Raw genomic sequence first — 23,472 nt, 5'->3', positions numbered from 1 at the left:
GACTTGGGCAAATGATCTAGGCTCTAGGAATCTCAACTTCGTCATCTCCAAAGGTTGCCAGGAGGATCATCACAACAGTACATGTGTAAAGAGCCCTGTACAATCCTTAGCACATAGCAGATACTCAGTAAACAGGAAGAATGTCACTGCTGATGAGAAGGACAATGCTGTGCTGGGTGCATCTGGTTTTCCCCCAGCTCTTCCTGTACTCTCCAGTCTCACCCTGTCCTCACTGCTGAGACCTCCATCTGACCTGATCTCCTTGTTCAGGAGCTGGATCAGAGATAGAATCTCTAGGGAACTGAACTCCAATTCTGCCTCTGTCATTTCAAAAAGTTACTGGGACCAAGTTAAGATTCTTTCCCAAATAAAACTCTGAAGACGAGAGCATAAAGGAATTTGAGATCTGAACCCAGGGGTCTTCTCCCAAATTTTCTCTCTCTGGTGCCAAGTCAGAAACAGGGCACTGGAAGCATAGAGGAGCAGGAAGGGAAGAGAAGCAAGAAGATTGGTGCCCAGAAAAGCATTCTGAACTGGGCCCCTCCACCTGATCCAACAGATGGATCGTCGAGGTCCTGGGCCTGGGGAGCCTCCGCACTATGGAGCTGTCTCAGCCAGCACAGTCACCCTCACACCCAGGTTCTGGATGTCTCCTCCCACCCAGGCCTCCAGACGCAGGGCGCTGGGGAGTCCTTCTCCAACCAGATCCCCTTTCCTCTAACTTCATCTCTCAGGAAAGGGCCTCCTTTCTCCTCTGCCCAATCAACCTGAGGGACTGCTTTGGGACTCCTTTGAGAAGGGAAGCTGTGACATTTAGGGAGGACAGGGAGGCGTCTACTGGACTGTGAACATCAGCTTCTGAGTGCTCTGCTCCCTTTAACCTTTCTAAGCTCCTGATTCTTACCAAGTCTCATTTCCTTTTCATATAAGTATTTTGGGGGGAACCAACCAGAGGGACAAGAGAGTGAGTAGGTATGGAGAGAGTTAGAGGAGCAAAGGTCTATTTAAGATTACATAAGTTGCAACTCTACCTTTGACTCTTAGGGAAACTCGGGAAAGATGTCCATGTCCTAGGCCTCAGTTTCCCCAAAGAGAAATAGAACTTGGCTAAAGTAACAATGCCATAGGTTGGAATAGAAGGGAGCACATAGCACAGAATGTAGGATGGGGCAAGATCAGGAAGAGAGGGATGGGATGTAGCAAGAGATGGGACAGAAACAGGGACAAAGCAAAGCAAAGTATACCTCCTTAGCTTTTCCAACAGGTACATCGCTCAGACAAGAGCCAGCTGGATCTGAGTCCCTCTGTCCTTGGCCAGAAGGAGAAGGGAGGATTTCAGGGCCCAGGGAGAGAGAATTGGAAGGACAGATGACATCCTCAGGAGCTCAGATTCTAGCTGCTGTATTCGGCACCCAATCTCCCTGATGTTTCCTGGACCAAGGCAAACTAAGAAAGGCTGTGGAGTTGGGAGGCAGTAGCTAACATAGACATGGAGTCACGGTGTTGAAGTGGGTGCCCCAGGAAGAGCCTGGATCTAGGACCATGGGTGGTGATTTGGGGGTGAGAGCCTACTGTTCCCCTTTCACCATCTAGGGTGTGGCCTGGCGGCTCTCCCCCACCATCCTTCCCTGCCAAACTGCCAGACTTTGTTTTGTTAAACCAAAATAGGAGAAAGGCTAAGACATATGGCAGCAAGCCCAGGCATGGAGGAGGGGAGAAAGGACAGGACTGTGGCATGTCCACATAAATGATCCCCACCCCACAAGGAGTTGAGGCTCAGCCGCCTTTCCCCACTCTGTCCCTCCAACCTCAGCACCATGGCCGTAGCTCTTCCTGAACACAGAGCTATTTCCAGGTTCCCCAATTCTATGGCTGCTCCTCATGACCAGCTACTACGTCTGGTTACCTCTCCCTGACCAGTGTGACCAGACTTCATCCTTTATCACTGTTCCTCTTGCTCTGGCTCCTTCCCCGCCCTCAGACCCAGTTTCCGTAGTGAAGGTGAGAGCCCAGCTGGGCCTCAGTGAGCCCCGGTCAGTTCCTCCCACCCCACACATTCCCTTAGTTCCTTCCAGCTCTGTCCTCTCAGAGAGGCTCTTCACACTCTGGGATATAAGCTGTCAAGGGGGTGAGAACTGTCTGGCCCAAGGCTGGGCGCATTGAGAGGGTGGGGTTGGGTTCCTAAGACTGTGCTCAACCCTTGGTGCTGAAGTCCAGGGGCACACCCAGACCCTGGCTTGCATTCCGTGGCCCCACTGATTACCTTTCTTGCCTAGATGTGGATGAGTGTGCTGAGGGCAATGGTGGCTGTCAGCAGAGCTGCGTCAACATGATGGGCAGCTATGAGTGTCACTGCCGAGAAGGCTTCTTCCTCAGCGACAACCAGCACACCTGCATCCAGCGACCAGAAGGTCAGCCCATGCCTGGCCCAGGAGGACCAACCTCTGCCCACCCTCTGGGTCTTTCTACCCTCCCTTCTCAACTCTGCCAGCTCTTTCTTCTTTGTCCCTCAACTCGGTCATACCCAAGGGCTCCATGGACAGATACTGTATTAGAGAAAAATTCTGGGGGAATTAATTTGGGGCTGGCATCAGTATGAGATTGAGGCTACTTTGGGGTCAGTTTAGGACCAGACCTGAGGTGGTGGTTATTTCTAACTGTAGGCATTCAGGTTTCTCTAAGCTGCTACTCATGTATGAGGGCCTCACCAAAGCCTCTTCCTTGGCCTGGACTGAGAGGGGCAACACAGAGTGGGATATATGTTGTCTACTTCTGTGGCTCATTTCCCACCGATCTGGGATATCCTGAGGGCAGGAACCATGTCTGATTCATCTTTGTATCCCATACTGCCCTGCATGTAGTAGGATATTAATAAATGTTTGTGGCATAGTAATTTTCTCTACCAGTTACTTCCCAATCACATTTTAGATCTGATTATTATTTATCTTTTTCCCAGTTTCAATGTAAGCCCTTTTGAGGGAAGAGATCTTATCTTAGTTTTTCTAGGTGCTTCTTAAATCCCCTGAGTCTCTGGCACCATGCCAGACAACTGTTAGACACTGTTTTGGCTGTTTGAAAGACAAGGTGATCACATAGGTGTCTCTGGGGTGGCTTTCAATAGCTTTAACACATTATTCGGAACGGCTCGGCTCTGCTCCTTAGCACCCGCTCTGTGGGCAGGACAGGAGGCTCAGGCATAGAGGCAGTCCTTTCTGTGTTGCAACGTCAGGGGAACACTCCTAATCTCCTAGCCCTCACGGCTCCTTTCAGTTCCATCCTGTCTAGACATCCAAGGGTACAGAGCATTCACCCCTCTCCTCTTCCTTTATAGAAGGAATGAACTGCATGAACAAGAACCATGGTTGTGCCCACATTTGCCGGGAGACCCCCAAGGGGGGTATCGCCTGTGAATGCCGCCCTGGCTTTGAGCTCACCAAGAACCAGCGGGACTGTAAATGTAAGATGATTAGGATGGGGGTGGGGGGAAGAGGAAACAAAAGAGGAGGGTGGGCGGCCTCATCAGCAGGGAATATGGGAGAGAGAAGTTGAAAAGGGGACAGGTTCCCATGTTGTGGAGAACTGTGGTACCCAGAGAGAAGCAAGCTGACGGGTGTCCTTCCCTCTTTGTGCACAGTGACATGCAACTATGGTAATGGTGGCTGCCAGCACACATGCGATGACACAGAGCAGGGTCCCCGGTGCGGCTGCCATGTCAAGTTTGTGCTCCATACCGACGGGAAGACATGCATCGGTGGGTGAGGCCAGGGGAGGATCAGTCTACTATGATGGGGGGTGTGGGAGCCCGTGGGAACCAGAGAGTGGGGGAGTACAGAGTGGACACAGAGTGACTGGGGAGGGAATGAAGGCCAGCAATGCCAGGTCTAGTGAGGGACAACTCAGTGAAGGGCTCATGCAAGCCTCTCCCCTCCCTAACCCACTGGTTCCACCACCCTTCCCGGAGCCTCATCGCCCCCTTCCTCCCAGATAAAGTATCGCCAAACTGGGGCTCCTTAGCAGAGGTGCTTGTTGGCCCAGGATGTGAGAGAGAAAGGAGAGGAAATGGGGAATCCGCTGATTAGGCCTAACCAGAGGGCCTGTTGGAAGCGTGGTGAGATGGAGCCATCAAAGCCTCCCAGTCCTGGGCTGACTAATGGGGTTTCCTAGCGCAGGTGTCTTCTTCCTCTTTATCCTTTGTCTCCTCACTCCTGCAAATACCCTTTCTGCTGCCCTCACTGACTGCCTCACTCTGTTTTCCTTCTCTTCTGGTTTCCAACGTCACCCCTCTCAGCTCTGCCTGTAGCCCTCCCACTCCTTACCCAGTTGGGCCTTCAATCTCTCTCACCCTGGTTTGAGGGGTTTTTTGTTTTTTTTTTTTTGGTTGTAGTTGGACACATACCTTTGTTTTATTTATTTATCTTTATGTGGTGCTAAGGATCGAACCCAGGGCCTCGCACACGCTAGGCGAGCGCTCTACTGCGGAGCCACAACCCCAGCCCTGATTTGAGGGTTTTTTGTTTGTTTGTGGTACTGGAGATCAAGCCCAGGGCCTAGTGCATGTCTAGACAAGTACTTTACTGCTGAGCTGTACCCTGTCCCTGAGGGCCCTTTTAATGCCTGAATCTCTCTTCCTGAACTCCCAGGCCCTACTTTATGTATCTCCAGGTACCTAGATGAACTTAGTTCCTTAAAATTAACTCCTAATCCCCCAAGACTTTAGTGTTGACAAGATGACAGGTGAGGTGTTCACTTGGAGAAGTGCCAGATGATAGGGAAGCGCTTTGGCTGGGTCCTGAGCCAGGCAGGGGTGAGCTCGCTCTGTGGGCATAGGGTGTTTATGGGGGGCTGTGCATTGGTGGGCTACAGCAGCAGGATGGGGAGAGGAGGTGTGAACACAGCTCCGCTGTGTGAAGTCATGTATGTCAGAGATGTGACATTCAGCTTAAGAACCAGACTTTCCCCCACCCCACCCCAGACACCTGTCCTCCTCACAGGGGAGCAGATGGTCCTCACAGGGTTCCCTCGGGCATCTGCAGCAGAGACTTGCACGCACAGTCCTAAAGTGCTTCTGTAATTGAAAACTCTCCTGTCACATGTTTCCCTCTCAATCAACTCTCCAAAATCCCTAAAACATATTTAGGTATTAATGTTGTGTATTCTGGCCTGTTCTAGCTCCTTATGTATTCTCCTCCCATAGGTTTGATTCTTTTATTTTCTAAACCTTCCACCACCCCTGGACACATCCACAAATCCCCACATCCCCAGAGTCTCCCAAAAGAAACTGCATGCAGTTCCTAAAGAAAAGATATGGGTCAGAGTTCAGGGCCCATGCATATGAGTTCTGGATCTCTCTGTTTCTTTCACTTCAGATAGTCCTGGACATGGCTGCTTTTGAAAATACCCTTATTAAGCTTGAGCTCTTCTCTAATCCAAGATCCACTCCACCATCTGGGCCATGGCCAAGTGAAACAGAAGAGAGCAAACGAGGCTGTTCTAGGGTTTTCAGTTGTGTTCTTTCCTAGTCCCTCTTCCTCTGCTCCCCTAGAACTTATTTACCTTGCCGGGTATCTCATGTTTCTAACCAGCCTTCGTAGGAGGAAATGTCATTGTCTGGGGCCATCAGGATATTCAGCTTTGGTGGGGAGACTGAGAGGGCAGCCAAGTTGAGCAGAAAGGCTGGGAACCCTTTGAGATCTGGGGTTTCGCTCTAAGATTTGATGCTGCATGCCAGCTTTGCCTTTGGCATGCCATGTGGTGTTGGGCCCACAGTTGCCCCTATTTGAGACTCAGTGTCTCAGTTTTCTGGTCATTTGGTGGGAGCGTGGCTTCGTTGAGGATCCCAGGCAGGACAAGGCTGAGAAGTAAGGCTGTCACAGGGGCCTCAGAGCTTGCCATCCAGGGCTAGTGTTTTGGGCTTATAGGGTGGAGGAGTGGGTGGGAAGGGGTCTGGGGCCCACTGTGGCTCCTGCCCCGCCATCTAAACAGCTTTTTTACAATGTCAAACAGGGGAAAGGCGGCTAGAGCAGCACATCCCCGCTCAGGCCGTTTCTAATGGTAAATATGTCTGCTCTCTCCGCTTGCTCTCACTGGCTTGCTAGGGGAAGGGCTAACCCGCTGGGGCTCCCACTAACTGCATGCCCATTGAGCCCAGTCCAACTGGGCCCCAGCTGCCAGCAGGTTCCCTGGCAGCCTGGGTCCTGGGCCTGTCAGGTGACAGGAAATCCCAATCTTTAAGAACTGGCCCAGGAAGCTTCACGTTGGTCTTGCCTTCCTCTGTTTCTGTCACTCTCCTTCTCTCCTTCTTCTTGTGTTCCTTGCCCCCCCCCCCCCGTCCCTCACCTTCTAACACCACCACACCTCCTTCCCAGCCATCTGCCTGCCTCCCTCTCACTACAAAAAGAGCTGAGCAGATCCATTTTACCCATCATGCCCACCATGCCACTTGAGATAGGGGTGGTAGGATTCGATGCCATCCGCTTCTTGGGGCATCTGTCTTGGGTTCTTAGCCCCTGGATTACAGTCCCAGCATTACTCACTATTGTCTGCTCCATAAGGTTAAGAGCCTGGCATCAGAGTTCAATCAGAGCGAGTCTGAATGCTGGCTCTGCCACTTTCCAGCTCTGTGACCTCAGGCAAGCTGCCTTCCTTCCTCTCTGATCCTCAGTTCACTCCTCTGTAAAATAAGAGAATAGCGGTGATCAAGATGGTGTGTGTGTACGGCATCTAGTAAGCACTGGGTGCAGAGTAAGCATAGGTAATTTGTGGTTTTGTGACCTGGAGAGCCACAGGTGAGGCTACGCCATACTGCTCCATACTGCTCTGAGCAATGCCATCCTGTGGAGGTAGACAGCCCTCTTGGTCTAGTCTGGGATGGACATCGAGCAGCTCTGCTGCCCCCATCCTGGATCCTTCAGTGTTCCCCCCTCCCTGATCCAGGGCTTGGTGGGCCACTATGCCAAGAGCACTCTTGGAAAGAAGGCTGAGCTTGGAGTCGGAACTCCAAGTTTCCTCCAGGTTCCTTGAGGGAATGACACAGAGGAGATCCCATTGTGCTGCTCTTGGTCATAGGCATTTGCAGGACCAAGACATGGCCATGGACCCACAGATAGAGGCTGGCTTCTCCTGGAGCCCTGGCCTTGCTGTTCTTGTTGGTGACAGGGTGGGGCCCAAATATTTGGAGTCAGATTCAAGAAGGTAGTAGCACTGCCCTGTGCTTTTCTTATGAGTCTCCAATTCTGCAAACCATGCCTCTCTCTCCTAGCAGAGGCCTTGGGATTCTCTAATGAGAGAACTATAGGCACCCAAAGGATGGCTCCACACACCCCTCAATCCCTGGCTCAGGCTTTTGACATTAGAACTGATGGTTTTTCCTTGGACTCACCTGACTTTCCCAAACTGCTGTTTAAACCTGTTTTTCTCCTGCTCTGGATTCAGAAAAAAAAGAAGAGTGTCCCATCCACACTCCCACAGCCTCTCAGCAAAGGGAAAGCTCACCAGCCAGGAGCGAGCAATGCAAGACACTTAGTGGAATAGGGGTGGGGTTTTGTCCAGCTCTGAGGTTTTCTTATTCTTTCACCTCCCTTTTCACATCCTTTCTTCTCTGAAGTCTTTTTCTCCTTTTGTCCCCTATCCTCTCCTGCACATTATTTCCCCATTAGGAAAGTAAAACCACCACAGAATAGCCAGTGATGTCCATCTGGAGCTAAAAGGAGGGCTTGGGAGGAGGTGAAGGCAAATGGCCCAGTATGTGCTGTCTCCTTGGAAGCTGGGCTGTCCTGAAACTGGGTCTTTTTCTTAAGACAGCTGGGTGGGGAGCAAGAGGAGGTGAATTGATGGGCACCCCTCAACTGTCTTAGGAATCTCACACTCACTCTTCGCAGTCCAGCTATAGTAAGATTGTCCACCATGACCCCCGCCCCACCACTAAGAGATGGTTCAGTGGGAAGAGAAGGAGATTCCTGTCCATCCCTTCTGTTCCCTGGTGGCCAGAACCACCCCCTGCTTAGCTCCCATCCCTCCTGCCCCCCTCCTCCACCCCTCAGCACATTCCTGCCTGACAGCTCTGGCTTGTACCTGCCTCACTGCTGTCCACCTTGTTTCAATCAAGTAGGGGGCAGGGAAGTGGACTGCTTGGCTGCACTTGAGGGGCTGGGGGTTGGGAGTGATGGGAGGAAGGGGGCTGGAGCCTCCACCGGGTGCTCCTGCTAAAGCACAGGGTTGTGGGGCAGCCAAGGCTTACCCTCTGGCCTCTGAGCTCTCCACTATCCTGAGTTTGGGACTCTAGGCCAATAATCCCATTACCACCCCCACCTCCTTCCTAAACAGAGACCTGTGCTGTCAACAACGGGGGCTGCGACAGTAAGTGCCACGATGCTGCGACTGGTGTCCACTGCAGCTGTCCTGTGGGCTTCATGCTGCAGCCAGATAGGAAGACCTGCAAAGGTAAGGGCTGAGAGAGGACGAGGCATGGAAACCTTTGGTAAGGGGCTGAGGTTGGTGCCAGAGAAGCTATTATGGGACATACCCGCCCCTCCTCCTCAATATCCTTCTTATAAGGAACCCAGGACAAGGCTAAAGGTTGTGTCCTGTCCACATTTCCCACCTCAGCTCAAGGGGCATAAAAGTACAGCCAGTTCCTCAGTACCCTCCGCCTCTGCCCCCATTATTGCCTGCTCCCATCCCCAGCCTGTGGGTCCCAGCTGTTCACATTTGTCCCTGGGCTGGAAGGACATTTGAGACCTGTGCATGAGATCACAGGTATATTCATAATTTTAACCCACATCCTCAGACCTTCTCAGGGGGCTCCAGGGAGATGATCTGGGCCCTTAGAAAGGCTATACTGGCCAAGGGAGAAGAGGTCAGCAGCTAGGCGCATGGATGCCTGGCTACTGTGATGGGATCCTTGCTCTGCCCCTCCAAGTGCTGTGGTCCTGGGCAGGTCACTTCATGGTACTGTGCCTCAGTTTCCCCATATACTCTCCTCATAGATGTGTTTTGAGGATTAAATGAGTTATTTTATACAAATGGAGCTTGGAATATGGCAAGCACTTTATGTAGCTGTCATTACAGTATGATTTCCTACAATGTTCATTCTGCTTCCCCTTCTTTTAATTAGCCAGGCCTGGGGAAGGATATAGGAGCTGGAGGAGAAAAAGGGAAGGCAGCCATATTGAAAATAATCATTCATCAGGTCTGTGTCCCCTAGTCACACGGAGTCACACTGGAAGGAGTACTGGGATCCTTCTTTGTGTCTTTTGGCCCAACAGCTGTGAGAGGAGGGGGGTGGGCTGGGGCAGCAGGTCAGCCAGCCAGAGTTGAGAGGTTTCCTGCTGGGAAGGACTGTTGACAGGTATGCCGAGAGTGAAGTGGAAGGCTGCCCTCCCTGCCCCCTCCCCCGCAAGGAGGGGTGGGTAGCCTGGGTCCTGTCTGCCACCAGCTTGGGGAACTTGACCTCAGGAAGGAAGCTGCTCACCCACCCCCCTTTCCCTCTCTAGTGCTGAAAGCTGCCTCAGGCCTGAGCCTCTCCAGACCTCTCTCAGTCCAGCCCCCTGCCTGGCCCCCGCCCTCCCCCATCAACTACCAGCCTTACTGGCTCTCCTGGAGTCCTCCCCGCCTGGCCTCTTTCCCAGCTCCTCCTCCCCAAAGGCTGTTCCTTTCTAGTGAGTCCTTTTTGACTCTGCACCTCTCCTTGGTCCCACTCAGTGCTCTTGACGGTGCCCTTGTGACAGGGCTAGAGGACAGGAATGGGATAACCCTATCCACCAGCCTTCTTGGGAACATCATCAGGGGCATGGGTTAGTCTGTTGGTCAAATGCCCACCTGCTCCAGGCAGTTCCTTGATTGCCTGATTCTGGATACCAGACTCAGTCCCAGAAGAGAGGATGTTACTAAGAGCCTCAGATTCCCTGAATAAGGAGGACACAGGAGGTGATCCAAGTCAAAAGGGGCAGGCCTAGGGACCTCCTTGATTTTCCTTGTCTGTGAGGAAGGAATCTTGTCTCGTTGTTCCCAGCCTTCAACATAGTCTTAAAAAAATTATTTATGTGATGCCAAGGATCAAACCTAGTGCCTCATGCATGCTAGGCAGGTGCTGTACCACTAAGCTACAACCCCAGCCTTCAACATTGTCATTTGTTCTATTTTGCCTTGCTTCCCCAGACATAGACGAGTGTCGTTTGAACAATGGGGGCTGTGACCACATCTGCCGCAACACAGTAGGCAGCTTCGAATGCAGCTGCAAGAAGGGCTATAAGCTTCTCATCAATGAGAGGAACTGCCAGGGTGAGCAGACTTGGGCCAAGGTGAAAACCACAGGAGAGGTTCTTAGGGTGGGAGAAGATCAACAGACATTGCAGATTCTCTGTATCATGCTACAAATTGGCAAATCGTACCCCCGCCTTTTTGGTGGACCAGCTTCTTAGTGGAATGCACAGTTGGTGAGGAGTGAGGGATAGATTTCACCCCAATTCATGTCCTTGGTTGAGTATGACCTGCATAACCACTCATGGGCCCTGATCCATGGGCACCAGACTTAAGAGTTCTAGATTCCAAGGTCACCAAGTAGAAGGGACATCCGAGAGGATGGGTCAGCAGCACTCAGTCACTGCTCTATGGCCAGGCCATGAGTAGACTCTTTCAACTCAAGGGGGAGACCCAAGGTCCCTCACTTGGGTCCTGTACCTGAGCCAGTGTCATGTGCCCCAAGACAGATTCAGTAGATTATATCCTTGCTTTTCCAGATATAGACGAATGCTCCTTTGATCGAACCTGTGACCACATGTGTGTCAATACACCAGGAAGCTTCCAGTGTCTCTGTCACCGTGGCTACCTGCTATATGGTGTCACCCACTGTGGAGGTAAGCCAGCAAGCTTGCATCCCAGTGCCACCCTTTCCTTTCTTGCCTTTTCACCCTCCAATTAAGTGACTGAGGCTCTGCACTGGCTTGTGGCTTATGGGCACCTGGGTGCATGTGCCATGTCTGCATCCACTGTGATGAAATGGGAGAAATTAAGACAACTTCTGAAGGTTAGCGGGGAGGGGGGGCATCAGAGAATAGCATCCTCCCTCCCATTTCCATCACCGTTCCTGGACCTCCACCCTCAGCTTCAAAACAACAGCCTCACTGGTAGGTAGGAGTGGAAGCCTTTAAAAAGCTGGTCAGCTTCGCCCCTTCTTTATGGTTCCTTTAGGGACAGAGATAGGGGAGGAGGATTGAGCTTTCCTCAGGCCAGACAACTCTTAAAACATTCTTTTTATTTTAAATGTCTACTAAACAGTATTGTTCATGATAGGCATAATATTGTACAGTCACTCTCTAGAACTTACTCATCTTGCGTAACTCAAGGAACCCCCAGGCCCTCTCCAAAGCCCTCACTCACTGCCCACACCCTAGCTCCTACTCCTCCTCCACCTTATTTGTCTGCCTTCCTACTCTTCCTGCAGATGTGGATGAATGTAGCATCAACCGGGGAGGCTGCCGATTTGGCTGCATCAACACTCCTGGCAGTTACCAGTGTACCTGTCCAGCAGGCCAGGGCCGACTGCACTGGAATGGCAAGGATTGCACAGGTGCGCAGCGCCCTCTTCTGGCTGGAGTTGGCACTGCAGTTTCGGGGAAGAGTTGAGGTCTTTAACAGAGCACCTGGCTGGGAAGGCATGAAGGGGAAGAGGGTGGAGAATGTAACCCTCTGAGTTAGACATTAATTTCTGGTAAATACTGCCTTCATCAATCTCCACCGACACAGCAGCGTTCTGCACGTAGCTGATTCCCTTCTTCCACATCAGACAGTTAAGGGAGAGGGTGGGAGAAGAATGCACCTGTCTCCTCAGGCCTCTCTCCCCTTCCTAGAGCCAGTGAAGTGTCAGGGCAGTTCTGGGGCCTCAAAAGCCATGCTCAGCTGCAACCGGTCTGGCAAGAAGGACACCTGTGCCCTGACCTGTCCCTCCCGGGCCCGGTTTTTGCCAGGTATATGGGAGGGAGGTACTGGAGGGCTGGAGGTGGGGAGAGAAAAGGTTGGCCTCCCAGCAGCTCTTCTGCTCCTCTGGGATTCTTCCAACCAGAGGGGGCTTGGGGGAAGATCAGAGTGGTGATGAGCCCCTTCTCTCAGAGTCCGAGAATGGCTTCACGGTGAGCTGTGGCACCCCCAGTCCTAAGGCTGCACCAGCCCGAGCTGGCCACCCTGGGAACAGCACCAACTCCAACCACTGTCATGGTGAGCACCAGCCCAGAAGCCCTATTCCTCTCCCCTCCTGTGTCAACCCTTTATTTCTCTTCATTGCTTTCTCCTGAGTCTCCTTCTTGGCTTTGTCATTCTCTAGCCCTGCTGCCTCACTCCTTCTGCCCCTAACAACTGATCCCCATATTGCTTTCACAATCCTACTCTAGACAAGTCCCCTGTTTGGTGCCCAGCTTTGTAACGCCCTCCACAGCAGCCCTCACCCCAGGGGACCCCTATGCTGTGCTGAGCTTCTGCCATCCCTCTAGAGGCTGCAGTGCTGTCGGTTAAGCAGCGGGCCTCCTTCAAGATCAAAGATGCCAAATGCCGTTTGCACCTGCGAAACAAAGGCAAAATGGAGGAGCCTGGCAGAATCCTGGGGCCAGGTCTGGACTGGGGACCTCACCTCAATGGGCTTTCTAGCCACCACTCTCCCCACCCCTCCTCTCCTCTGCTTAGTGAGATTTCTTCCAGAAAACCACCAGTACCCTGAACTCTGGACAGAGCAGGGGAAAAAACAATTGTAGGCATAAGACCTAAGGAAGTCCCAGGCTATTCCCCTCCACCAACTAACTAGTATCCTAGACTAAGAGTCGTAATTACTGGTACCATCTGTCTGGTGAGAACTGGGAGGGAGAATTTTCCCTGTCCCCAGAGGGCACCTCTGGAGTTGACAAGACTTCTTCCCCAGGTGGTGCCCCCTGCTCTGACTGCCAGGTCACCTTCATTCACCTCAAGTGTGACTCCTCTCGGAAGGGCAAGGGTCGGCGGGCCCGGACCCCTCCAGGCAAGGAGGTCACCCGGCTCACCCTAGAACTGGAAGCAGAGGTCAGAGCTGAAGAAACTACAGGTGGGACTGGGAACACTGTTATGGGCAGGGCAGAGGTGGGGAAACCACAGGTCTCACCAGCCAAAGGAAGGGACCAGCCTATATTAGGGGCAGAACCAGTGTAATGACAAGTCCAGAACTAGTCCCCAAACCTTGCCCTCTGACCTCCAGTCTGTTCTCCCCTGCCCTTCTGCTTATGCCATTCTCTCTTGCTCTCCAACTCGCACCATCCACCGCCAGCTGGCTGCGGGCTGCCTTGCCTTCGACAGCGGATGGAAAGGCGATTGAAAGGATCCCTGAAGATGCTCAGAAAGTCCATCAACCAGGACCGCTTCCTGCTGCGCCTAGCGGGCCTCGACTATGAACTAGCCCACAAGCCAGGCCCGGTATCGGGGGAGCGAGCAGAGCTGGTGGAGGTCTGCAGGCCTGGGCAGCATCGTGCTGGGACCAAGTGTGGTAAGGGAACTTGCTGGGGAGCACGGGAGTGGGGCAGGCCCAGCTTTACAGCCTCAGGTACATTTCTCAAATTATGAGGCAGCTAAGACCCTCCTGCCCACTGTCCTCCCTTCCCTAGTCTCAGGCTAAAATCTAGGACACCAGGCAGGGCCAGCAACTCTCCTGCACACGGATTTGACCTCTCCAGCTCTCTAAGGATTCTGTTTATTACTTAGCAAAGAGATTCTCCTCAAATCTGGGGGAGCGGGAAAGGGAATCCTAGGCCTGGGGGGTGGGAAATGGAGGGTGGGGGGCTAGCACGGCCGACTCTCCCTCAGTCAGCTGCCCGCAGGGAACGTATTACCACGGCCAGACGGAGCAGTGTGTGCCATGCCCAGCGGGCACCTTCCAGGAGAGAGAAGGGCAGCTCTCCTGCGACCTTTGCCCTGGCAGTGATGCCCACGGGCCTCTTGGAGCCACCAACGTCACCACGTGTGCAGGTGCCAGGGGAACAAACATTACAGATTGGGCTAGGGTGGGCACTGGGATGCCCATGGGCATGGGATTTCCCAAAGGGCAGGCCCAGGCTCCAGGTCACTCTCCTAGTTGACATTCTGTTTGTGTGCCTCTGTTCCCCGAGACTGGGTCCCCATGGGTGACTAAGGACCATCCCCATGAGAATTGGGCCCTTGGTTCATTGCAGGTCAGTGCCCACCTGGCCAACACTCTGTGGATGGGTTCAAGCCCTGCCAGCCATGCCCACGTGGCACCTACCAACCTGAAGCAGGACGGACCCTGTGCTTCCCATGTGGTGGGGGCCTCACCACCAAGCATGAGGGGGCCATCTCCTTCCAAGATTGTGACACTAAGGGTGAGTAAGCTACTCACCCCCCTAGGGGACGCCCTAACCCCAAATGCTCAAAAACTATCTCCAAGTCCCCAGAGCAGACCTGAGTATGCTGCCCTGCCACCTTCCCCCAAACAGAAACAGGCCCGCTGCCTGACCAGCCACACTGTCCCTCTCAGGAGCCATCCTGGCATCCACCAGCCCAAGTCTGAGGATCACAAAATCCCCTCTGCTTTGGAGAACTAGAGGCTGATTCCCCACCAACACTCATTGGGATGAGTTTCCCTATCAGTTCAGCACTATGCTCAGTCTCTGGGAAAAGAAAAAGAAAAAAAAAAAAAAGATTAGTACTGCAGCTAACCATTCTGTAAAACTATTTTCCCTTTGGGCTTAAATTCTGGTATGACTTGGAAAGGTTAAGACCCTGGGAGAACTCTGGAGTATTCAATCTCCTGATTCACCATGACCAATAGGACCTGCCCACCCTACAACCCGGAGTACCCTCGTGCCTGTCATCTTGATTCCTGCCCCTTCCCTTTGCCTGCAGTCCAGTGCTCCCCAGGGCACTACTACAACACCAGCATCCATCGTTGTATCCGCTGTGCCATGGGCTCCTATCAGCCTGACTTCCGTCAGAACTTCTGCACCCGCTGTCCAGGAAACACCAGCACTGACTTTGATGGCTCTACCAGTGTGACCCAGTGCAAGAGTATGTGGCAGGCCAGCTGTGGGAAAGAGGGTAGAGGCCTGGGACCAATGGGCAGGGGAAGAAAGGAGGGTAAACCAACAGGAAGCAGAGCTGTGGATGGATGGACAGGAAAGTTCCCTTCTCCACACCTCTCTAATCCTCCCAGATCTCTAGGCCCCCTGCGAGGCTGAGCCCTGTGGCATCCTTTCCCTAGAAACAGGTAATAGGGAGGCAAAGACAAGTGAAGTGAGAAGGTACTGGCAGGGCAGGAAGGATGGTGGATCCGGAACATGGGAAGTGGATGATGAACTAGAATGAGGCTGCCCCGGGTCTGTTTCTACCTCAGTACTCTTCAGTATCCCCAACCCGGTTCCCCACTGACATCCCTTCTCTTTTTCGCTCTATCCACTGGGGCTTGGCTGCAGACCGACAGTGTGGTGGGGAGCTAGGTGAGTTCACTGGCTATATCGAGTCCCCCAACTACCCGGGCAACTACCCAGCCGGCGTGGAGTGCATCTGGAACATCAACCCCCCACCCAAGCGCAAGATCCTTATCGTGGTACCTGAGATCTTCCTGCCATCTGAGGACGAGTGTGGGGACGTCCTCGTCATGAGAAAGAACTGTGGGTGGCTACAGAGCTGGGCCAGGGAAGGGAAGTCTGAATCCGGCTGGGAGGGAAATCGAGTTTGGTACAGGAAGAAGTGGGGCAGTAAAGTTAGAGACCCATGAGAGCAAAATTGTGAGGGAAGCCTTAAGGCGAGGAACTAACAAAGGAAAATAGCAGCTTTGGTGGAAAGTAGAGTTAAGAAAGCCAGCGGGCATGCTGGTTCACACCTGGAGTCCCAGAGGCCAGGGAGGCTGATGCAGGAGGATCACAAGTTTGAGTAAATTAGGTAAATTAGAGAGGTCCTAAGCAATTTAGCGAGATCCTATCTCAAAATAAAAAATAAGGGCTGAGGATATAGCTCAGTTGGTAGAGTGCTTGCCTTGCATGCACGAGGCCCTGGGTTCAATCCCTAGCACCACAAATAAATAAAATAAAAAGGACTAGGGATTGAATATAGCTCAGTGGTAAAGTGCCTCTGTGTTCAATCTCCAATACCAAAAAAATTAAAGATAGAAAGAAAGAAAGCCAGCACTGGGGCTAGAACACCAATGCTATTACCTATGTCATTTTGTAATCCTAGCATTTTTGCCATCCATTCACTTAAATGTCAAACTTTATACATTAGGGCTGGGGGTGTAGCAAATTAGTAGAGTGCTTGCCTTGCATGAGTTTGAACCTTAATACTACTAAAAACAAAACAAAACACAAAAACACACTCTATGTGAGTGCCTGGACTTAAATAGGCATTGTGGAATGAACTCAGGGTGCAGTGGGAGTGGGGTTATGGCTGTGTGCAGGTGTGTGTGTGTGTGTGTATGTGTGTGTGTGTGTATGTGTGTGTTTTCAGGGGTGGGAGCCTCTGATTCTGCCCACAACTCCATGGCCCTAATTCCAGCAGGGCTTGGGTAGCCTGCCCTGCTGCTCCACTGACCTGCTCCTTGCCTTGCCAGCCTCCCCATCCTCCATCACCACTTACGAGACCTGCCAGACCTACGAGCGCCCCATTGCCTTCACCGCCCGGTCCAGGAAGCTTTGGATCAACTTTAAGACAAGTGAGGCCAACAGTGCCCGTGGCTTCCAGATTCCCTATGTTACCTATGATGGTGAGTGATGGCAGGAGAGCCAGGGAAGTAGGCAAGAAAGGAGAGGCTCATGGGTCTTGGGAGGGAGCCAGGGAAGGAGAATGAGCTCCCACCCTTCAGCCCCTCTCCCTTGATCAACTTTGCAGAAGACTACGAGCAGCTGGTAGAAGACATTGTGCGGGATGGCCGACTCTATGCCTCTGAAAACCACCAGGAGATCTTAAAGGCAAGTGAAAACTGACAATGATGACTAACATAATGAGCATGTGACAATGCGCAGGCAACATGCTAAGGGCCAATGTGAATATTTGCAATTGATACACACGATAGCTCTACAAGGTAGGTGGTTTCATCATTGCAAATGAGGAAACCGAGGCACAGAGTTAAAGAACCTGCCCTGTGGGAAAGCTGTCTACACTGTCACCCAGACTCCATTACACCTAGGGGGAAAGGTGGAAGATAAAGAGAAGGCTAAGAGAAGAAATATCTCCTATCTCTGCCACCAAGGATACAGGAAAAATTATTTCTGTACTTAATTGCTCTTACAGAAGCCCCTTCCTCCCTTTACCATCCCCACTCCCACAGAGAAGCAGCAGGTTAGCACACCTCTGTCAGGATCAATTCATAGATAGACAGATATCTTTTTTGTACATATGCTAGGGATTGAACCCAGGGCCTTTGCTCTAACACTGAGCCACATCCCCAGCCCCTATGTATCTGTACAGGAAAAGAAATATTTCCAACACTGAAGAATAAACCAGAAATTTTGGGTCAGGGGATCTAAATTTGAAAATATCTTACTACAGTGTAGTTGTACAATCATGCTTCATAAGTTATCACTGCAAAAAAAGTTCTCTTTATTAGTAGTAACATAATTTGTATTATTAGTAACATAATTTTATATTATCATTGAGATAAAATATGAAAAATCTAAAACTTATGATGAAAAAACTTCAAGGAGTATAATTTTAGCAATACTTTTCAAATATTCTTTATGCATCTGAACCATTATTTCAAATCAGATATACTATGGAACGTGTTCCATAGTATAAGTATGTACATAAGTAGCACAGCTATTCTGATCAAAGTGGTTAGAGAAACCAATGAATGTAGTAGAAAGAGCACCAGCCTAGGGGCCAGGTCATCTGAGTTCCAATGCCCAGTGCCTGGCATTTACCAGGCTCCACACATGTCACAGATGGTGGGGGCAGTCAGGAAAAGCTTCTGAGGAGAAGAGACTCCTGAATGAGGTCAAGGGAATACCCATTAGAAGACCAGGGAGGAATATTCCAAGCTAAGAAGCAGTTTGGCATGTTTAAGAAGGCCATGTGGCTCCATGTGGTGAGGAAGAATAGAGGAGGAGAGCAGGGCACAGATCACATGTAGCCAATGTGCTATGAAGGGACTTGGTTTTTACACAAGTGATAAAAGCCAGAGGGGCTAAGGGTGTAGCTCAGCAGTAGAGCAAATGCCTAGCATCCAGGAAGACTTTGGTTTGATCCCCAGCACTGAGAAAAGAAAAAATTGGCCAGGTGCAATGGTGTGCTCCTGTAGTCCCAGCTTCTTAGGAGCTTGAGCCCAGGAGTTTGAGAACAGTCTGAACAATATAGTGGGACCCTCATCTCAAAAACAACCAACCCAGAGAAGTGTTTCAAATAGGAAAAGGATCAACCAAACACCTGCAAAGTCAGTGTGGGGAAAACCGTCTATGGAGGGTCAAAGGTAGGAGGGTCAAAGCAAGGAGACCAGTTATGAAGGTGAGAAGCGGTCAGACCCTAGATATCTTGAAGGTAGAGGCAACAGGATTTGCCAAAGTTGTGAGCAAGAGAGAGGTTTCAGGATGGTTCCACTGATTGGAGACTGAGGCTGGAGCTGCCATTGACCGAGTTGGGGGATTCTAAAGCAGCAGATGGTGGGGAAGGGAGTCCGCAGCTTACCTCCGGATGTTCAATATGAGATGTATCAGATGTGGGAGGGGCTGCCGAGTTGAGGCTGGCTATTCTTCTTCCCCACCCATGACACTGAGTCTCATGTTGCCACCTACCATCCTCTGCAGGACAAGAAGCTCATCAAAGCCTTCTTTGAGGTGCTGGCCCACCCCCAGAACTACTTCAAGTACACAGAGAAACACAAGGAGATGCTGCCAAAATCCTTCATCAAGCTGCTTCGCTCCAAAGTTTCCAGCTTCCTGAGGCCCTACAAATAGTGCCTATAATCTAGAGACCCAGGTTTTTTAGCCCCCAGATTCCTTAACCCTCAGAGCCGGCAGCCCCTACCCTCAGACAAAGAACTCTCTCCTCTCTTTTTGGAGGAAAGTATCACTATTCAGACCAGGCACTCTCCCTTTCTTTCTAGTTTCGTTCTCTCTCTCACTCTCTCTCACTCACTCACTCACTACTGGTTTCTCTCTTCCTACATGCTCACTGGAAAAGCCATCCAGTGCTGGCTGTATTCCCCAGAGGGGCGAAGGGACAGTACTGCCCCCTCCCCTGCCCATTTTACCAGCTTACATCCCTGGTCAGCTTGGAAGGGTGCTAAAAGCCCACTAAGGAAGTGGGTCTACTAGAGAATGGGGAGGGGAAAGAGGGACTTCTGCCATTACAAGGTTGTGCCTTGCTAGTCAGGAGCCAAAATGTGCCCTGGCTAGGTTCCCCAGGATGACTTTTAACAGCCCAGAGTCCTGCCAAAGAAGCCTTTGACCTACCAACTTAATGCCAGCACCAGTCGCTGAGGCACACAGTTGGAGCCCTGGCCACCCACACAGTTGGCTTTCTTGTCTATACAGCTCCTCTTTCTTCCCCTACATGTCTGACTGGGGTTGACTCCATAAGCGTTTACAAATGGCCCACACCACTGGGCTGGTGGACACCGGCTGACTGAGGGAAGCAGCAGGCATTACCAAGTAAGTCTTGATGTGCTGCTGTGGCTCTTGAGAGAAAGCCTATAGCTCTGCAGGACAGAAAGCAGGTTTTAAAGCATTGCCAAAAGAAAACAAAAGAATCTGTATCATGTAAAGGACTAGACTACAGCACAATTGGAAGCCAGCCTCCAACATTAGTCCCTTTTCTCACTTGTCCTTCCTGGCCCAGCCGTACCCTTGCCTGCCCAAGTGCTCCCTGGGGGAGCCTTACTCTCCTTCTAAGTGTTGTACTTAAAGAAATTGAGCTGTTGACCCGAGCCAGCCTGGGCCTCGCCCCATCGTTGTCTTTCCCTTGTAGCCCCAGGTGGCTTGTGGGCTCCACCAAAGAGGACCCCACTCTGCAGCCAGCCTGGAGCCACCTACCTCTGGCCTCAGGCTGTGGGCAGCAAGAGGAATGTGTGCACTTGGCGAGCCTCCTGCCCACCCTGTCCATATCTAATAAGTGCAATCATTTTGAGTCTTTCTGTGTTGTCTAGAGGGAGGGATTTTGTTTTCTGTTTTTGTTTCTCTTTCCTCTATTAGAGCAAACCCTATTTATAGCTGCCCATGAGAGAGGAGTGTATGTTTGGAGTGGAAGAGTATCAGTTTTGAATCTCATGAACCTTGAGCCTGGAGCATCTGATCTGTCTGTTCTACCAGTGGCCACCCAGACCTCTAGAGCCCTCAGCTGGGCTAACCCAGGGCTGTAGCTCAGAGGCATTTGATGTGTAGGACAGTAATTTGGGGGACTTGATGAAGCAGGAAGGAGAGGGACATGTTTTTTAAACTAGTTCTGCTGTCTTTATACCTCTCCATGGATTCAGCATGGACCTCATGATTGTAGAGGCTGATGGAATTGGTCAGAGATTCTCTACCCCAAGACGGGAAAACCCATCCTTTCCCTGTCTTCATGTCTTGCCCTGGTGTGTACATGGAAGAGGACCAGGACAAATCCCAGGGAAGGGGCCGAGTCAGGCTCCTGAGTTACCCTGGCCATTTCCCTCTTAGAGTTGACTTCAAGCCTGTTTCAAACTACTGTTTTTTAAAAGGATGAAGAATAAAACCTATGCCCAAACCCAGACCCTGCACACACTCCACCTTTAATCCAATCATGGCCTGTAAAATTACTTTCAGTTGTTTTCTAGTTCCCTCAAAGCTGTAGTCCTAGTCAGTTAAAGGCTACCAATTGACTCCTCTGGTCCAGTTCTAGGTGACTGTCCCAGGCTACTGTTCCCCCAGGAGACCCAATACTAAATAAAGGAGCCTGACAGTCCTCATCAGTAACATTCACTAGCCAAACAAGCCTTAGCAGTAGATGGCCAGTGGCACAACTAGATCCCCTGACATCAGTAGTCAACACCACAGCCCATAGGGATGGGTCTAAGAGGACTATTGTGAAGATGTTAAATGGCTACATCTACTCAGAGGAAATGGTCATTTAGTAGGAATGTTTACTTCTCAGGAAGTGCCATGAAAACTACTTGAATCAACTTTGACCATCCTAATTCTCCACCAGAAGCTAGGATAACTTTCTGATTCTTTTCCTACCATTTTGCTTCTGTTGGAAAGCCAAACAGCGAAGGTGCTTTCCAATTTATGTCTTCAGGATCTGGCTTCTCCTTGATCCCTTCCTTTCCTGTCTATCATACATACACATAAACACACTTCTTCCAATCATTTATTTCATGGTTTATGAGACCTGCAAATGAGTTCCACAGTATGGAAAGTGTAGACCACTAGGCCTCTTTAACTGATATCAAGACAGATCTTGGTGATCAGGTGAAGATTTGGTATTGTCCACTAAATTTAATTTAGGTCATCCAAGTTGGGAATTAAGAATCCAGGCAAAGCTGCTGCTGAAACCAGAGAGGAACGAACTAGCCCTGGGGATCAAACTAGGGATTAAGTGGACCTAAAGAGGAGTCAACACTCAGGGACTCTCTAGGGCTTTATAGGTCAGACATTTAAAGAGGTTTTTACCAGTGGAAGAACATGGGAGACGGTGTACATAGGAATTCTTTATGAAGTGACCCAAAGGCCTCCCTGCAGGATGGGGTGCTTATAGGGCCACAGAACTGTGAAGCTTCATTCATCTTGGTACCAAGCCTGCCCTGATCTTCGCCTGGCAAAGGGAAGCCATTTTGATGAGAGCTCCAAGCACCAAGTGATGTGTATCAGAAAAGCACTTAGATCCTCAGCAGCGCTGCAGCTCCTCTTCACTTCTCCGCCTCTGGGTATACCAGGCCAGGCCCGTCCTGAAGCCTGAGGGAATTCTCAGAATCTAGAGAAAATATCTCAAAATCTGGACTTGAGCACCCTGGGCCTAAAAATCCCAAAGTCTTGACACTGAGCTGTGATTGCTTTGGTTTGGTAGTTGGAGGTGGTAGAGACTCAGATTTGTTGCTGCAAGTTTCGCAGTATAGTCCTGGTCTTTTGTGTTGTCCATATTGCATGTTTGAGGTGACTCTGGACAGAATTAGGAGGTCGGTTGTATCTCAACACGTCAAAAAACGTTATGGAGCATTCAAATATTTATATTTGCTGCTTAACCTCAATATGACAGCCTTAAACTAGGGAAACAAAGTATACTGACCATAAAATGTTCTTTCTTACATATAGTAAGAGCAAAGTGGAAGCAAGCAACAGCAAGGATATTTTAAAATCTGACCTGTCTCAAAGGTAGCATACCCTGTCTTTGGGCCATTATTTGGATTAGGAATCCTTTAAGAAACTGTATGATTAGATGGAATAAAACCCAGTTCTGTTATCAGCTTATCTAGACAACACAGACTGTAGCAGTTTGAACAACTAAGAACTTTGTTCTTCTGTGTGAACTGAACTGAAGTTTCAAAGAATAATCATTAATAATCATGTGGGAGGCTTTTTTTTAATGCAGAAGAAATCTCAAAATATTGTATTTATATCTGCCTTCCACTGCTGCCGATAAAGCATCTCCTACACAATCAACAATAAACAGCAAATGATGCAGTTCATAGAGTATTTTGCACTTGGGGAAAAATATGTATCTGAAGTTGTAAAAAGAAATGTTTGGATTTTGTACTGTCTTTTTTATTATTATTAAAATACTAAATGAAACTCCTCAGCCTGGCATCTGTTCCTCTATCTCAATAGCTTATTCTAGAGCTGGAAAAAGGCTTGAGGAGGGCTGGGGATGTAGCTCAAGTGGTAACGTGCTCGCCTGGCATACACGGGGCGCTGGGTTCAATCCTCAGCACCACATAAAATAAAATAAAGATGTTGTGTCCACCGAAAACTGAAAAAAAAAAAAAAAAGGCTTGAGGAGACAAAGTAATTTCTGACAGACTTACCCAAATTTGGGTAAGTCTTTATCTTATTCCTATTGATTTTAGAATATAAATAGGCTTGTCTCCTGTCTATCTTTAAAGGTAGTATCAAGAATTACCTCCTATCAGCCATGGTGGTGCATGTCTGTGATCCTAGCAATTTGAGAGGCTGAGGCAGAAGTATTGCAAGTTTGAGGCCAGCCTCAGTAACTTAGTGAGGTCCTGTCTCAAAATTAAAAACAAAAATTTTTAAAGGGCCTGGGGATGTAGTGCAGTAGTAGAGTATCCCTGGGTTCAATCCCCAGTATTCCAAAAACAAAAACCAGTTATCTCCTGAGGGGGAATATAGGGAGTGAGGGAAATTTTAGACTACTGTTCCTTCTCACCACAATATAATCCACAAAAGCTGTCCAGGCCACAAGTGACTCAGACTCTCTCCTAGTTCGGATAGCTCACCTCTAGCACAGAACATCATTCAACAGTGGTTTTGTTATTGTCTATTTTTGTTTGGTTGGTTGGCTTTTGGTACTGAGGATTGAACCCAAGGGTGCTTTACCACTATGCTA

General features: G+C 50.3%; 1 protein-coding gene across 2 annotated transcripts in view; it reads left to right on the top strand.

The window, feature by feature from the left end:
• Scube3 (signal peptide, CUB domain and EGF like domain containing 3) overlaps positions 1 to 18,908 on the top strand; it is a 31,604-nt gene extending 12,696 nt beyond the window's left edge. The window contains exons 4-22 of one of the 2 annotated variants that reach the window (XM_076860212.1): positions 2,277 to 2,411; positions 3,335 to 3,457; positions 3,635 to 3,751; positions 8,323 to 8,439; positions 10,156 to 10,278; positions 10,737 to 10,853; positions 11,441 to 11,566; positions 11,847 to 11,963; positions 12,106 to 12,210; positions 12,483 to 12,599; positions 12,905 to 13,063; positions 13,283 to 13,498; positions 13,816 to 13,977; positions 14,181 to 14,348; positions 14,872 to 15,033; positions 15,438 to 15,635; positions 16,571 to 16,723; positions 16,849 to 16,928; positions 18,759 to 18,908. In XM_076860212.1, the coding sequence (XP_076716327.1) occupies positions 2,277 to 2,411; positions 3,335 to 3,457; positions 3,635 to 3,751; positions 8,323 to 8,439; positions 10,156 to 10,278; positions 10,737 to 10,853; positions 11,441 to 11,566; positions 11,847 to 11,963; positions 12,106 to 12,210; positions 12,483 to 12,599; positions 12,905 to 13,063; positions 13,283 to 13,498; positions 13,816 to 13,977; positions 14,181 to 14,348; positions 14,872 to 15,033; positions 15,438 to 15,635; positions 16,571 to 16,723; positions 16,849 to 16,928; positions 18,759 to 18,908 (2,645 nt within the window). Of the gene's footprint in view, positions 1 to 2,276; positions 2,412 to 3,331; positions 3,458 to 3,634; positions 3,752 to 8,322; positions 8,440 to 10,155; positions 10,279 to 10,736; positions 10,854 to 11,440; positions 11,567 to 11,846; positions 11,964 to 12,105; positions 12,211 to 12,482; positions 12,600 to 12,904; positions 13,064 to 13,282; positions 13,499 to 13,815; positions 13,978 to 14,180; positions 14,349 to 14,871; positions 15,034 to 15,437; positions 15,636 to 16,570; positions 16,724 to 16,848; positions 16,929 to 18,758 lie in introns of both variants that reach the window. The other variant, XM_076860211.1, reaches the window with a different exon arrangement.
• The last annotated feature ends 4,564 nt before the right edge of the window (positions 18,909 to 23,472 follow it).

The sequence above is a fragment of the Callospermophilus lateralis genome, chromosome 6, assembly GCF_048772815.1.
Source record: "Callospermophilus lateralis isolate mCalLat2 chromosome 6, mCalLat2.hap1, whole genome shotgun sequence".
NCBI classification, from domain to species: Eukaryota; Metazoa; Chordata; class Mammalia; order Rodentia; family Sciuridae; genus Callospermophilus; species Callospermophilus lateralis.
The sequence above is the reverse complement of the archived record's forward strand: the minus strand, read 5'-3'. Positions and strand labels throughout refer to the sequence as shown.